General features: G+C 50.8%; 1 protein-coding gene across 4 annotated transcripts in view; it reads right to left on the reverse strand.

Annotated features, from left to right (window-relative positions):
• Positions 1–1435: 1435 nt before the first annotated feature.
• The window catches only part of Pml (PML nuclear body scaffold), a 32181-nt gene continuing 17412 nt past the window's right edge, over positions 1436–16204 (reverse strand). Inside the window, exons 4-11 of one of the 4 annotated variants that reach the window (XM_021172690.2) lie at positions 15768–15880; positions 13127–13264; positions 12474–12732; positions 12002–12054; positions 4553–4703; positions 2714–3472; positions 2402–2560; positions 1436–1626 (exon numbers count right to left, since the gene is read on the reverse strand). In XM_021172690.2, the coding sequence (XP_021028349.2) occupies positions 1592–1626; positions 2402–2560; positions 2714–3472; positions 4553–4703; positions 12002–12054; positions 12474–12732; positions 13127–13264; positions 15768–15880 (1667 nt within the window). In that variant the 3' untranslated portion in view covers positions 1436–1591. Of the gene's footprint in view, positions 3473–4552; positions 4704–12001; positions 12055–12473; positions 12733–13126; positions 13265–15767; positions 15881–16204 lie in introns of all 4 variants that reach the window. The other 3 variants (XM_021172691.2, XM_085844666.1, XM_085844667.1) reach the window with 3 other exon arrangements.

Genomic DNA, 16204 nt, shown 5'->3' on the forward strand with positions numbered 1-16204 from the left:
TTATGTTGCTAAGACTTGCTGTTTGTTTTCTTAGAGTGGTAACTCTCATCTTGTCTGTAAAATAAGCCCATAAGTCACAAACACTGACCCTTCTCATTAGTTCCAGCAAAGATCTCATGAAGTAAAAATATACATTTTCTCATTTTACAGAGGAGCCGGCTGAGGACCAGGGAATTAGAAGTACCAGGTCTACCATGATCTACCAAAAACTGAATCCCAACTTCCAGACCAATAAGGTTTTGATTGGTGTGTGTGTGGGTAAACCTTGACAAAATTTAAAAATGTGACACACACAGCATAAACTTGCCTGGCAGCTCACCCAGCCAAGGATAACCATTCCCTAGAACGCTGTGCATTGGTGCTTGGAAAGTTCTAAGCTGAGCTCCGTCTAGGATATCAAAGACAATGCATGAACCACACAATGCAATTTCCTACACTGCTCCTCTCTCTCAGTTCTCAGGATTTTATTGCCAGCTTTAGAAACTTGAAAACGGGAGAGGACCCAGCAGCAAAGGGCCTGCAGGTCCTGGTCTCTGGCTTGTGCCTCCCCCTAGGAGGCAATTCTTGAAGTTGGTACCTCTCACTTTGGGAACTGTCCTGAGCAAAGTCCCCCTGGGTTTCCCTACTTGAAATAGAGGACTCATGTCCTTAGCTCTGGATGAGGCGATGCTCAGCTCTGTCAGACTCTGTCTTTCCCCAAAGCCAAGTTGGGCGATTACCTGCTCACTCATGTCTAGGAGAGCCTTTTGTCCCCAGGAAAGAGGCTCCTCAAAGGAAGGAGGGATTAGTAGAGATTGCAATCAGAATGTTAGGGTTTCAGGATTCACATGTTTACTGAAGGCTTAGACAGCAGTGAGGGGCGGGGCTTCCTTCTGTCATTAATCCACCATCAGCTGAAGACAAGCAGCCTGCTGAGGCTAGGACTCAATGGGTCCTGTTTAGTTCAGGGATAGGCTGAGGGCAAGGTATGAGATATGGGCCCAGCACTGCCTTGCCAGTACAGCCAGACCAGGGTCTCAACCTTTCTCCTCCCATCCTTATCTCCACCCAGAACCAGAGCTCTAATGGATAGTTTTCAGAGTCCAGCCTTACTGTGGTAGGAATGAACTTCTACAGAACGCCTTAGAGCAGCAGTTCTCAACCTGTTGTTCGTGACCCAATTGGGGGTGGGGTCAAATGACTCTTTCATAGGAGTCGCATATCAGATATTCTCCATACCAGATGTTTACATTACAGCTCATTAACTAGCAAAATTACAGACATGAAATAGCAACAGTGCCGGGCGTGGTGGCGCACGCCTTTAATCCCAGCACCCGGGAGGCAGAGGCAGGCGGATTTCTGAGTTCGAGGCCAGCCTGGTCTACAGAGTGAGTTCCAGGACAGCCAGGACTATACAGAGAAACCCTGTCTCGAAAAAACAAAACAAAACAAGAAATAGCAACAAAATGATTTTATGGTTGGGGGTCACCACAATAACCATAAGAAACTGTATTAAAGGATGCAGCATTGGGTGCCTTGGAACACCCATAGGACGAGTCAGAGGTGTGGGGATGCAGGCATCATTCATATGAAAATGGAGGCCATCAGGCTGTCAAAGCTGGAACTCTAGGCTATCTGGAAAACACCCTAGGAGCAAGCAGGGAATGGGTCAGGGTGGAACGTGGAGAGCAACAGCAGTTCAGTCAACCACAGGGAACAACTGACCTCCAAGATGGCCATAAGGTCAGGGACCAAAGGCTCAGAATGAGAGCTGGGGAATGAGAGAAGGTAAGGATGTTTCTTATCTGCTACTCCAGTAACCTGCTGCCCAACCCTGAAACTCCAGGGGCTGAAGACCGAGATAATACCTCGGGTCAGCCAGTCTCACAGGACACTGGAGTTCTGGCCTTTTGCTGATCATACTCAATGTGCATGGCCAGGGGCTTCTCTGCTTCCCTTTGGGGGTGAGGGGGTTGGTCAGAGGCAACAGGGATGCTCAGAATAGAGCCACCCAGAGAACTTGTTAACACTACAGGCCCTGCTCCAGAAAGCCTAATTCTAGAGACCTTCCCAAGCTTGAGATGCCAGTGCTCCACTGGATGTCCCTTGGAAGGGCTAGGTGCAGGGAGGGTCAGGAGGCCTGATAAACAAAGAACCAACTCTGAAGGATCAGTGTGTGGAAACAGGTATGGACGGAGCGACAGTTCCTAGCTCTCTGGTGCTGCAAGGCCCCTTTGGAACAAAAGTACTTTAAGAAAAATAAAAGTGAACACAGTTGGCCTCTGGTCAGTTGGGGCCGAGAGGACTCAAATTCACGAGGGCATTTTGGTTCGAAAGGCACTTTGAGTGCTCATGGCGCTGCTGGTATATCGGTCAGTGCCACCCTAAAGTAATATTTGTGGATCATCAGCAGGTCACTTACATGAATCGAACATCCAGGAAGAGCTGTAAGGCCACCTGTGGTGGTGGTTGGTGGCAACTGGGGCCCTTGAGAGCTCAGAGGCCACTCCTTCTTTATGCAAGCCTTCCTGGTTCTGGCTTCTAGAAGGGAGGTCTAGGTCTGGGGTGCCTCTGGTGTCTGCTGCAGAAATTTTAGAGAAAGTAAGTTTGGTCATAGAGAAAGGACACCTGTTCTGAACTAAATGGCCAGGACCTGGGAATGTACTGGAGGGTGGGGACCGGCTCAGGGATGCCCCTCCCTCTGTGCCGAGCTGCTAGGCCAGGCATCCCTTACTTTCAGCTTTGCCAGAGAGAGAAGCAGGATTGCCTTCTGCCCCAGCAGGGGCATAGCCTTCCAACAGTCCTTCCATGTGGGTGCTCAGAGCCTGCAGAAATTGGGCAACTTGGGACGATGACGACGAGGTGGTCTGCAGGCTCAGATAGCGGACATACTTCTTCAAGCCTTCTTGCCTGTTGGTGCGGTATGCATTCAGCAACTCTACAAAGCTCACATTGTGGAGGGCCAAGAGGCGGGCCTCAGACTGCGGCAGGACGCTGGCCTGAATTAGGGGCTGCAGGGAAGCAAAACACTGCAAGCTACTGAAGGAGTAGATATGCTGGGCCAGCGGCAGTCCTGGGGAGACCTCAAGGAGGCAGCACAGGTCCCTCATGGCCAGCACAGAAGCCAGAGCGCTGCGTTCGCTCATGTTTCTCGCCAGGTAGGTCTTGGCTAGGTTCCCAAGTTTGAAGCTGCTAGCGCCGGGTATGCGTTCCCGGATGAGGGGCAGCACGGCCAAGAAACCTGAGATGGTGTCCTGGAATTCCCACAGCTTATTAATATCACTCAGGGTCTGGAAGAAGATGGGGAGTCCGGGCCCCCACAGCCTTGGACACGCCAAGATGGGACGGTGCATGGTGGTGAGGAAGTTGAGGAAGTGCAGTAGCCCCGCCTCCAGGGAGACAGCCTTGGAGTAGACACTGTAGGCCTCGGGCTGGATGAGCACACGGAACTTGCTTTCCCGGTTCACCGCTGCCAGCTGGCTAATTTTCTGGGCTAGGCAGGAAAGAAGGTCAGGGTGAGGTTCAGGGTTCAGGAGGCACTGGGTTGAGTGCAAGGGATCGGGCTGCTGACCCACTGTCTAGAAATCCCACTTTGAAGCCTGCTGGCAGGAACCAAGTATCTTCCATATGTAGTTCTTGCCTGGCTCCGATAGGGGGCGGGGATGGTTCACCCGTCCGGAAGCTGGCTCTTCCTATCCCTCCTGCCCTGCAGTTTGCCCAACCCTTAGAATTCTGCCCATTTTGTATTTTCTCAGCCTCCACCTACAACAGAGACCCCAGCATGTTTCTTATCCGCCTTCTATTCTGTTCCTACCTCCAACCCCATCAGTCCCTGCTGGATCAGAGCTCTGGGCTACAACCCTTAAGAGCATTGCCCCAGACTCCTCCTGAAGCCCAAATGGCTTTTTGTGTGTGTGTGTGCTATGGAAATACCTGATGATTCTGGCTGGCTGGGCTAGCCTCAATACAGGGCCCATAACTATTGGATAGAGTAAAGGGTCAGAGCTGAGGGGCCAGGGCAAGGATGACAGAGAGGAAGACTAGGGGCTTCCAGGACAAGGAGTCGCAACTCTCTGTAACCTGGGTTCTGCAGGTCTCCTCATGTATCTGGGCCCTGTTCTAGGAAATGTGTGGTCATAGCCAAAGGTCAAGAGTAGATTACTGCCAGTCAGTGGTAGCACACACCTTTAATCCCAGCACTTGGGAGGCAGAGGCAGGCGGATTTCTGAGTTTGAGGCCAGCCTGGTCTACAGAGTGAGTTCCAGGACAGCCCAGGATACACAGAGAAAACCTGTCTCTAAAAAGTCAACTATGGCCTATACACTGTTCCTAGTCTCTCCACAGAGGTTTTGTCAGAAGTGAATCTGTGGAGTTACACTTCTCCCTCTCATGTCCTGGTTCCACTCCAGGCAGATATGGCAGCACTTGGTATCTCAGGTGTGTCAGAGTCCTCTGTCCACCTGGTTGTCATGGCTGGTTAGAGACTGGCAGGAGCCTTAGAGGTGGCTCTATCTGCATTTTCCCTGGGAACTCAGAGACTAAGCTAAAAAGAGGTAGGTCTTGGGAAACCCACTTTCATTGTCAATCTTGAGGTCAAAGAAAACCAGGGTCCTGTCTTCTAAGTGGGGTTCGGCGAGGCTCTCATCCAAGGCCTTGAGGGAATTGGGGCCCTCCAGCTGCAGGCTGCTGGACTCACTGCCGCTATCGTCCAACTCGTGGGAGGACTGCAACACAAAGAAGCCAACAGGTCAGGAGTTCAGAGGCCTTGAAGGTCCAAGGCGAGGTGAGTCTGTGCTCTGGAGCAAGTGTGCGCACAGGAAACTGTAGGGATGATACCCGCCTGCACAGTAAGAGCCTCTCTGTGCGCAGGAGAGGGTGGAGTAGTGGGGACGCACAAATGTGTATGCAGGTGTGAACCAAATGCGTCTCATGTAAGGGTTACACACATGAGCCAGGGCTGTGGCTTCTGGAGAACACCTCTGGCTGCAGAGAGAGTTAATATGCCTGCTGCCCTAGTTGTTGTCTTTGTTAACTTGACACAAGCTAGAGTCATCTGAGATGGGGAAGCTACAATGTGGGGAGAATGCCTCCCTTCGTAAGTAGCGATTGATATGGAGGGGCAAAGCCCACTGAGAGCGGTGTCATCCCTGGGCACATGGTCCTTGGGTGTATAAGAGATCAGGCTGAGCTAGCCAAGAGGAGCAGCAGCCAGTAAAAAGCACTCTTCCACAGATTCTGAGTCAGTGCCTGTCTTTGGTTCCTGTCACGACTTCCCTGGATGATGGACTACAAGCTGTGACTTGAAATAAGTACCTTTGGCCGTGGCGGTTATCACCCACCCTTCTAAAACGCTTGCTTTCCACAAACCTTCAGCCAAGAGGAGTTGTGGTGCTCACTAGAAAGCGAACCAGGGCTGGGCTCTCCTAGAGGAAGTTGCTTTTCATTCAACTTATATTTTGTAGTCCTGCATCAGGCACCCCAACTTCCTCCCAGCCCGCCTTACACCCAGACACCCCACATTGCTTCGTCATCCCTGTGAGAGCCTTTCTGGAGGCATCTTCCTAGTTGCGAGCTGAGAGCAGTAGACTGTTCTCTTCCCCACGGAAAAATTACGTCATTTTCTGGAGTGGCCTCCAGAGTTTGCACTCTTGCTCTGGGTTTCTGTCTTTAGACTCCCAGTGTCTATCCTCACACTTAGACTGGTAGGCAGAGCTGAGCCACCCTGGCTATGCCCTTCTCTGGTCTGGATTCACCCTCTCCAGATGCTAAAGAGCTGCCTCACTGGCCCAGTCAATTCTTCTATGCACGAACTGCCTCTTCCTAGGTCTTCCTTCTGACCTCAAGCATTACACCAAAAGCCCCTTTGTGGCCCCAGGTGCGCCCACCTGACTCTTTCCTCCTGACGATGTCCCTTCAGGCCTTGAAGGCAGTCTTCAGAGCAGAACACCTGGAGCGCCCCACAGCTCTGCCTTCTGCTTACTGCCTTCATCTTCATGCCACATCACTTATGGTAGGAAACCTCATTTCTCGATCTGCCTTCTCTGAGGGAACCTGTAGGTGTCTCACTAACAGGATGCCCCCCTTTCCTTCCTCTGAGCTATGGCTGGAGGAAAGGCAGGATCTGTCTTTTAGCCTAGGCACAGCCCCCCACACTCCCCCAAACCCCCAGGAATTGCCATGCACTAATGGCAGAGGCTGGTCTCACTGGCACACCATGTACTTGAGCTAGCACAGGGTGGCTAAAAACTCCTTATTCGCCTCTTCTCTTAAATCTCAAACCAGCTTGGCTTAAATGGACCATTTAAGCAAGACATCTCTAAAGACAAGGGTCTATAGGAAGGGAACACACAGTACCTGGACCAGCATCTCTCCCTCCTAGCTCAGCAAGGGAGTCTCTGGGCACATCAGAAGCCCTCACTCCTCCATCTTATTCCAAATATCAGAATAGCTGAGTGTGTAGGGAGGGAGGGAGGGGGGGGAGCTCCGGAGGGAAGAAAGGAGGGAGAGAGATGGAAAAAAAATCAAGAAACTTGCTTGTGGGGGAAAGAGAAGTGGAGGCAGGAGAGAATAGGGCTGAGAAAAGAGAGTTCTCATGCAGGCAGGGGTAAGACCAACAGAGAGAAGGCCAAAGAATTAAACAACAACAACACCTCCTCTGGAGTGAGATGATGAGAGACCAAGGACTGGGATGGGAGACTTAAGCTCTCTTCCCTTCCCTGTTCTCCGATGGAGGTGAGAGCCAGTCTTTCTTGTCCTTTCTGTATCACACCCACTAACTTAAATGTCACTCCCTTCCAAATAAAGGAACATTCCTCTCTTACATACACTGAATGCCTCCGTTCAGCAATGCCTGACTTTGGCTAGGCCTTAGTAGCATAGGAAGTCCAGGCAGTTCATGGGACATAGAATCTGTGGAGGTGGGATCCAGCAATGTGCAGTTGCTTAAAGTCCTCGGTGCACAGCCAGGCCTGAGAACCTCCGGTCTACACGGGCATTCATGCCTTGTTTGACGATAAGCTGAAGAGACAAAAGTCAACTCCTTTTGGGAAGCCAGTGTTTAGCTTGGGGAGCCATCTAGAATCTTCCATTGACGCTCAGCAAAAGTCGAGATCCTGAAGAACTTTCTCACGCCTAAGCTTCAGCTATAGCTGGGCTCAGTTTAGTGAGACACATGTGTCTCTGGGGTTCACAGACACAAACTCCTAACTCCTAGCTCCAAGGCTCTTAAAGGCCTTGGAGACAAGGCACAGATATTAGCAAACTAGGTCATGTAATTAGCTGCTAGGACCCTTGTGCCTGCGGCTCCAGCCCTTCTGCAGGCAGCTCTGCTCTTACACACACAGTTCCCACATTCTCAGCCAAGCACCTGCCTCTCACATCAGTACCATGGTGGCATCTCTGCACCAGCTGTTGCTCATGAGCCTCCCTTCCTCTGCCAGTCATCCTTGCTGGGTCTGCCACAGGCTGCCCCGGTTCCTGCTTGCTCTGATACTGTCAAGGTCTCTAGTCATCTGTCACAAAAAATGGGTGAGAATACCTATCTCTTCTGCTGAAGACCCTTCAAACAGTGGCCTTGGCTAGGTGCAGGGCCCCACCCATCTTTCCAGGGCTTAAGCACAGCTTTCCTCCCATGGACTCTACAAGAGACTAGAACCTGACTTCTCTCCACATCTGAGACCCGGCTGCCTCGTCCAGCAAGATGAGCTCTTCTGAAACATTCCTCCTTGCATGGTCTCTCCCCTGGAACAGGGAAGTCTTGTAATGGACATAAATGCAGGCCATGCTAAGGCCTGCCTACCCCTACTGTCTCATTTGAAAAAGATGGCACTTCAGCAGGCCAATACTTATAGAACAGCCCCTCATTATAAAGTAAAACAAAGGCCCTACAGAAAGGAGATAGGGAAGATAGGGATGGGTACCCTGAAGTACTATCTGTCCCTCCAAACTGCAAAGTGCAAATTTGTATTTGTAAATACACACACATATATATGTAAATATATACAGTATATATTTTATGTAAATACACACACATATGTATGTGTGTGTGTATATGTATATATATATATATATATATATATATAAAAGCAATGGACTCTTCTGCCCCCCAGGCTTGCTCTGCACACTGAGCAATGATCACCTTTTCCTAACCTGAATTGTGTATCTCCCTCCTCCCTTGGTGATCCTGATAACCCACGAATGATTGGATCTCACTGTCCTCTCCCCACCTGCTATAGTGCTTGTGACATCTCCTGAGCTCAACCATGTACAATGCCCGGGGAAACCTCTGGAATACTTTTCTCCACTGTTCCTTCCTAGGTTTCCAGTTCCATCCGGGCCAGTAGCTTGAACGTTATCAAAGATGATGAGACAGAAAGTAATGTCCAGCTAACAGAAGAATATAGGCAACAACGGAAAGGCAAGGACCAAATTTTGGCTACAGGTGAGAAACAGTTACAAGAGGTACCCTGCCCTCAGCAATGCACCTCTGCAGAGGGTAGAGTGGTAATCCAGGGGGAGGGACAGAGAGAATGTGCACAGTACACACGGGGCTTTAGGCAAAGCTGCCGGTACGCCCTGGCATTCTGGTCTAGCAGGCAGGAACAACAACTAGTCAGAGCAGGCTGCCCTAACCCAGAGACTGTACCCAGTACAGGGGAAAGGAAGCCAGAATAACAACCTTTACAAGAGCAAGGAGACCTGGAACGAAGCACCCAGAAATGCAAAGAGAGATGGACTTCTGGGAGAGGCTGACCCAGTCAGGAATGCTAGGGACTATCTAGGACCACGGTGCTGAGAGGCCTGGAGCTTCCCTCGTGCCAACGAACGGGTAGAGGGTGTAGGCATGGTGTGGAGATGCAGAAAGTAGGATGAGAAGCATAGGCCAAGGGGGAAGCAGGAGATAGTGAGCCTCCTCACAGGGTGGGGGCAGGGAAGCAGGGGAGCAGGACTCAGGTGTGGGTCTTAGAGGAAGACAGACTTCCCCTCCAACCAGGCAGAAGTGGCAGATGAAGGGAAGTGCCAACAGCAGACAAATCTGTAATTAGGTAGCAGATGCTGACAATTCCCACACCGCCAAAAGGGCTTCTGTTTCTTCCCAGGAGCAGAAGGTATAGTCAACAGGCTAGGGGGAGGGTCAGGATGAAGCTCAGAGAAGTGTCCCTGAGGAGCCAAATGAGAACTGGAGGGCATGACCAGAAGTCCTTAGTTCTTTGCCTTCCTTTGTGGCTTTTCTCTAACATGTCTCCAGGGGGCAGCAGAGAGTCAACGGGGCCCCGGGAATCTTCCTGTGGTTGTTTCTGCCAGCAGAGCTCCTCCATGAGATAATGATTGAAAAAGGGAGAGCTGGTAGGAGGTGACAGATTTGAGAGCTCACGGAACATGAGGCTGTGGTCTGAGTCAGAGCAGTCAGTCCATTTAGAGATGGTGTCGAGGCACGAAGTGTGGCCATGCTGTTGGTTGCCAGCTGAAGTGACTAACAGGCTGAAGATCCTTGAGTTGTCAAGGAGTGGAGGTCAGATGGTGGGGGTTGAAATCAACCAGAAAGAAAGCAAGACATGAAGGGGAAGAAGAAATCTAGGGGTAGGGTGGGGCAGATGGTCCTATCTTTGCTCCATGAGAGGGGAGGTGGGGAGATGTCTGAGACAAACTGGGGAGATAGGGTTGCACTCTAAGAGCTGGACCTCAAAGCCACCAGTGATGGAATATATTATAGTAGAGGCCTTGCCCTGCTTTCCACTTTGGATGCTCACAGTGTGGAGGGAAGAAAGCTAAACGGCACCACAGGGAAGATCCTGCACGGGATCTGATGGCCATGGGGAAAAGGGTTATGTGGAAGTATTTATTGAAACAAAAAAAAAAAAAAAAAAAAAAAAGCCGGGCGTGGTGGCACACGCCTTTAATCCCAGCACTCGGGAGGCAGAGGCAGGCGGATTTCTGAGTTTGAGAAAGTGAGTCTGGTCTACAAAGTGAGTTCCAGGACAGCCAGGGCTATACAGAGAAACCCTGTCTCGAAAAACCAAAAAAGAAGTATTTATTGAGTAGTCATACCTGTCAGGCTTTGGGATGGACAGAATCTCTGCATTCATGGGCAGGGATATCTGGCCATAAGACTGCAAAGTGAGATGGGGTGGCAAGCAGCCATGGAAGAGGAAAGAAGTCAGGTTCTCAGATGCCGGTCTGATAGAGGACCCAGGCCTGGACTGGTAAAGATGTGGCTTCTTGGTGGTGCTAATGAAATTTCAAAGACTTCAAGGAGGGCCTTGAACTTGGAGATTCCCCCATGGGGCTCTGTTAGAATCTCTGGGGTGGGGGACCTGAATCCTGAGCACCACCCATGGAAGAAGCATTGGACTGAGAAGCCATGGAGAAGCCACTGGTGAAACCTGAGGGAGCCCTGGAGGGAGTGTCCAAGGGAGTGGAAGGTTCTGGGCATGCAGCAGAGTGTGCTGATGGCCCTCTCTCTCTGTGTGCGCATCCGCAGATGCCTGGGAAGCCCTGTGGTGGCCAGAGTGGTGGCCTGAGCTATAGGAGGAGGCCTATGTCGAGGTACAGTACCCCTGGAGGACAGGCTACCAGGGTGTTGAAGGCAGGTGGCTCTCCTTGCTTTGTGTGAGAAAATGCAGATCTGAGAGAGGACAGCAGCATACTTCTGGCAAGTGGAAGGCTGACTAGAAGACTAGACTTAGAGTCAGAGCTTGCTCAGTGGGATGATGGGAAGACTCGGTGGGTGGCAGGCCCTTGGTGTAGACTGCTGGTCCTGCTGGGGTGGGAGGTCCAACATAGGTGGGAGGTTCTTCAGGTAGTCAGCAGGGAGGTGTGTGCTGGTAATAAGGGTTCCGTACAGGCTCTGTACACTCTGCAATATGGAATCTCGGACTTCGAGCTTGGAGACCATAGAGACCTCCAGTCTAACCTCTTACTCTCCTTCCTCATGCTTTGCTTTCTCTGGACACGTAACAACCTAGTCTCTGATGACATGCCTCCAGGTACAGAAGAGTCATGGGTTTCATTATCAGATGCCTTCAAAGAAGGTTTCCAACATGAACTAAAATCTTGCAGAGGGCTTCTCAGGTGGTTTGAATGAGAACAATCCCCATAAGGTCATATGTTTGAATCCTTTGACCCCAGTTAGTGGAACTGTTTGAGAAGGATTAGGAGGCGTGGCCTTATTGGAGTAGGTGGGTCACTGGGAGTGGACTTTGAGGTTTCAAACGTCTATGTCATTCCCACTTAGCCATCTCTCTCTGTAACTTGTGTTTGTGGACCAGATGTGAGTTGTCGGCTCTGGCTGCAACACCATGCCCACTGCCTGCTGCCAAGCTCCTGCCATGATGATTATGGACTGACCCTCTGAAACTACAAACCCAAATAAGCTCTTTCTACCCTAAGATGCCTTTGCATTGGTGTCTCTCCCCAGCAACAAAAAAGTAAGACATCTCTTGTCCACTATTTGTCACCCATGGGCACACTCTACCTATCACCAACCTTCATCGACTGACTTTGTTGTTGTTTTTCGTCAGAATCTTCTACATAGCCCTGGCTGTCCTGGAACTCACTCTTTAGACCAGGCTGGCCTTGAACTCACAGAGATCCATATCCTCCTCTGCCTCCAAGTGTGGGAATTAAAGGTGTGTGTCACCACAATGCCCGGCTCACTGATTAACCAGGGAATGAACTCTTGTCTACCTTTCCTCATGAGTGCTTAGCAGATAGAAAATACACAAGGAAGCTCTAGAGAAGCTTTCAGATCTAGAAGATATTACAGAGGATGGCCATGGCCTGGAGAAAGCAGCCTAGCAAGCACTGTAGAGGTGTTCTTGCCTGATGCAGAAAGAGGGTCAGAACGCAACAAGCATGTAGCTAGTGCCTGCAGACTGTCCTTGGTATGACTTAGGCTTTATTGCCTGGCTGGAAAATTTCCCAAGGTGCCAGGTGAGCCTGAGAGTCACCTGCTGTGGCTGTGGCCTTTGGGACCTTGAACAAGGGGAGGCAGAAGTCCTAGGCTGAAGTCCGTGTTACTCACCAGATTCTCGGTGTCTGAGTCCTCTGAGCTGCTGATCACCACGACTCGCTCCTCTGAAAAGGAGAGGGGGTGGCAGCATTAAATCCTTCCTGGAATGTCCACTGGCTGGGGTGAGACATCCAGGAGAATCCTTGTCCAATGGGCGAGGGATAACAGATGCCCTGTCCTGTGTGTGCTAGGAGGAGATGGAGTGTTTATGTCCCCAGAGCACAGGGATTGGCACTAGCAGTTTTGGAGGGAAGGAGGCAGGGCTAAGGCATAGCCCCTCCGGTGTCCCACACTGGAATCATAGCAAGCACAGGGTAAACTACCAGTGCCATATTCAATGGCTGCTCAGAGCAGCTTGGGCATGGGAGTCCTGGTGGCTCTGAGTGCCCAGGTGGGATCAGAATGTGGAGGTGGGGCCTGGGGTGTTTCAGATATCTGAGGGCATGACAGTCTTACACAAGTGTTCCCCGCCTAATCCTCCTACCTGTTTCCCCTGTGTCACCGGTAACATGATTGTTGTTGGGCAGGAGGATCTCTTTTTCAGGGACAGTGCTCTCAGGGCTGGAAGTCCCATCCAGATGTGGAGGGGAGGTGGCCTTGGAAGTGCCGGGCCAGGGCTGCTCGGGGAGGCTTGTGGCCAACCTGCCCTCATTCTCCTCTATGGACTCCATCTTGAAGATCTTCCTGGAGCAATCTTCGTGGGAGCACTTCCTCTTCATGGATCCGACTGTCTGAGAAGCCTCCTGAAGAGTGGGAAGTTAGAGAGGTGACTGGGGTGCCTCTGGTGGTGCTGGGCTGAGACACTGAGCTGAGTGACAGGGGGTTTGTGGCATGTTTTCGCTCTCCTTCTTTTGGCCATGCTGAGCATGTCTCTGCAAACAGGAGGCTCTCTCAGGTCGCCATGCGCACTGGTCATGGCCACTGACCAACAGTCTCGGTTGATCTCATAGCTTTCCTGTCTCAGCATCCCAGCTGGGCTGAGAGTAGCTCAAGGTTATTTTGAGCTTCCATGGGGAGCATCTGAGAGCAATGGAGAATACGGAGCAAATAAAGACCCGAGAAAGGCCCAGATTCTTCTCCAATTTCACCTCACTGTTGGCTGGAGTCTAAGCCTTTTAGATTGAATAGGGGGCTTACCTCTCTGTAGGTGGGGCCTTGCATAGAGAAGGCATATACTGGTACAGGGTGTGCTCCAGGCACTGTTTTTACCATAGCCACAGGTTGGGTCTTAGACAGCTCTAGGGCCTGAGCCTGTACCCTCTGCACTTCTTTGGGCTGTAAAAGCAGGTAACAGAAAAGTTAGAAATGCAATGACCCTGGGCCTACAACCTGCCTCAGGTGTAAGCTTGGTCCCAATCAAAGAGCTCACTGGGACACGTAATTTCTCCCCCAAAAGTCTCCATGATGTCACCTTGGGCTACTGGTACCCAGGCACTGCTTCAATCTGTGTGTGTCCTGACAGGGCAGGACGACACCTCAGGGACCATGGCCCATGCTCAGAATATGCTTGACAACCAGCCTAGCTTGCCTGCCTCTAGAGACAGGATGCTTGTTGCTGAAAGCAACACTTCCCTCGGCAGCGACAGAGTTGCAGCAGTCGGGAACTCAGAGGAGTATGCCTTACCCTCTTAAACTCTAGTAGCTACTGCACGAGTTGGAATTACTTAAAACTCACTGGGCCTCAGTCTCCCTCCATAAAATGGAATAATGACACTTGCCGAACGCCATCAACATGTCTCGAGGAGTATCTAGTACCCAGTAGTGAGCGTGATGAGGATGGCTAATGAATATAATACTAGTTTGATTACTATTCCATGTCCGACTTGGTGTTCAGGGTCCTGCTAAATGAAGCAGGAACAACTCCTCAAATAGTGAAAAGGGAGCTCGAGAGATGGCTGCTCTGGGCTGGCGAGATGGCTCAGCGGGTAAGAGCACTGACTGCTCTTCCAAAGGTCCTGAGTTCAAATCCCAGCAACCACATGGTGGCTCACAACCATCTGTAATGAGATCTGATGCCCTCTTCTGGTGTGTCTGAAGACAGCTACAGTGTACTTACATATAATAAATAAATAAATCTTTAAAAAAAGAGAGAGAGATGGCTGCTCTTACAAAGGTTCAGTTGTTCAGTTCCCAGAACCCACACAACAGCTCATAACCATCTGTAACCCCAGGTTTAGGGGATCTGACACCCTCTTCTGACCTCTGCAGGTATACTGTACACATATGGTACACTCACACTCAAGTAAAACATTCATATACATAAAATAAGTGAATAAATCTCTTTGAATGGAAGAATCACCACATGGCTTACCAATTCTATACTCCTAGGTACTACCTCAAAAGCACCGAAGGTAGATATTCAACTGCAAATTATGCATGGGGCTGGGCAGGAAGCCCAGTGGTTAGGCACCTGCCTGCCATGTTCCAAGCCCCATATACTCAATCCTCAGAGCAGGAGCAGGAAATTTCACCATTTTATCTTTGCCTTTATGCCTCTGCAGTTGCTGGCGTATGAAAGGCTCTTGTTCTACTTAGGCCAGGAACTCCCTGCCGGCACGGCTGGGTGCCTCTGCCTCTGTTCCCTCAATACAACACTCACGAGCATTGAAGAAGCAGGAGACAGTAAGGTGGGGGACGGGGCAGTGCTGTGTCAGCCCGAGCTGCCTCTCCTGTCAGCACTGGCTATGCAGCTTTAGTTTAGCCTCACAGGACCTTGGCTCCCACACACTGCTACCCACGTCTTTCCTGAGTCCTAGCCTCAGCCCCCAGGTGACAACCACAGTAAAAATGAGGAACTTTTATGGAAAAAGACCCTGCCCACGTTAAACTTCCTCACATCTGAGCCCTGCAAGAGGCTTTAGACTCAAGGTTCCCTTGTAGCTCTAAACTTCTCAAAAGTCCTGACTCCCCCATGAAGCCTTTCCCCACTGCTGTAACCCACAGCATGGCTTTTCCATGGCTTGCTCCAAGGCAAAGCTAGAAAAGTTTAATACCCTTGCTGCCCACCAGAAGATCTGCCTGGTCCTGGGCCCACATCTTGACGTGCAGTCACACGTAACAGAGTGACCAAGCTGGGGAGGGAAAGATGCCAGGCGCAGAAAGGAACTGAGAGAGCTTATCCTGTTGCAGGGGAGCCATGCCTATGAGTGTGGATGAAGGAGAATGAAAAGGATGCCCCTGTGTTTCTCCTCTGAGAAGTGCTCAGTCAGAGCAATCAAAACAGGAACCAATGCACTTCCTGTTCCCAAAGGCCTGGGTATGAAAGCTGCTGAGCTAAGGATACAGCAGAAGTAATGCCAGCATGAGATTATCTAAGGGCGTTTTCCAACCCTAAGAAACTAGTTTATTAGGTATATGATGGCCCTGGAATCTGTGGGGTTGAGCTCTGACTCTTAGTGTTAAGTCCAAGAATCATGTGCATGGGAGTGGAGATCCACCTATGCCAGCCCCAGAAAACAGCTCAGGTAGTCCGTGTGAGCATCAGGTACATCCTGTGTCACATCCAACAGGGCCACTGTTTATACTCTTTACATTCACCGCCTGCCCACCCCTGGGTCTGACCCCTCCTGAACTGGCTAGTGGCCCATCAAGAGCTAGTGGGGCATTAGGAACCTTGCACCAGACAGCCAACCCTTCCTTGACCCTCTCCTCTTGCGAGCTCCAGCCCAGTCACCTGCTGTCCTCTTTCAGGCACTCTCCCTCCATCAGGACATCAAAACTCCCAGGCATTTACCTGCTGTGCCCTGCCACCTCTCCTCCCACATCAAACCCATCTCACCTGCTCAAGGTCAATCGAGTCCTCAGGCGTGCTAGCTGTCACTGGGTGAGTGCTGGCTGCCTCTGGTTGATTGCTGGCTGCCTCTGGGCTGGCTCTCGTAGCTACAGCTGCATCTGGGAGGAAAACAAAACATAGAGAACACAAGAGCACTCTACTAAGAACTCTTAGCTGGGACAGTGACAGGGAGGAGGTCCTTGATGCTTTTCTTGGCTATTTATTATTGAGCACACCTCCAAGAGGGGCTGGAATTGACTGCTGAAGGCATGAACCCAAATAGAATGGGGGGGGGGGGGGGGCGGGGCGGCAGTAGCACTGGGTTCTACCTTTGGCTCTAAACCCCAAATGCACATCTTTGCATCTCTGGGGAATCATTCACTGCCTACATAGAGAAGACAGAAGTCCATCTCCATTCTAGGACCATATCTTTATAAGCCCAT

The sequence above is a fragment of the Mus caroli genome, unplaced genomic scaffold (assembly GCF_978045245.1).
Source record: "Mus caroli unplaced genomic scaffold, Mus_caroli_1 scaffold_11, whole genome shotgun sequence".
NCBI lineage: Eukaryota > Metazoa > Chordata > Mammalia > Rodentia > Muridae > Mus > Mus caroli.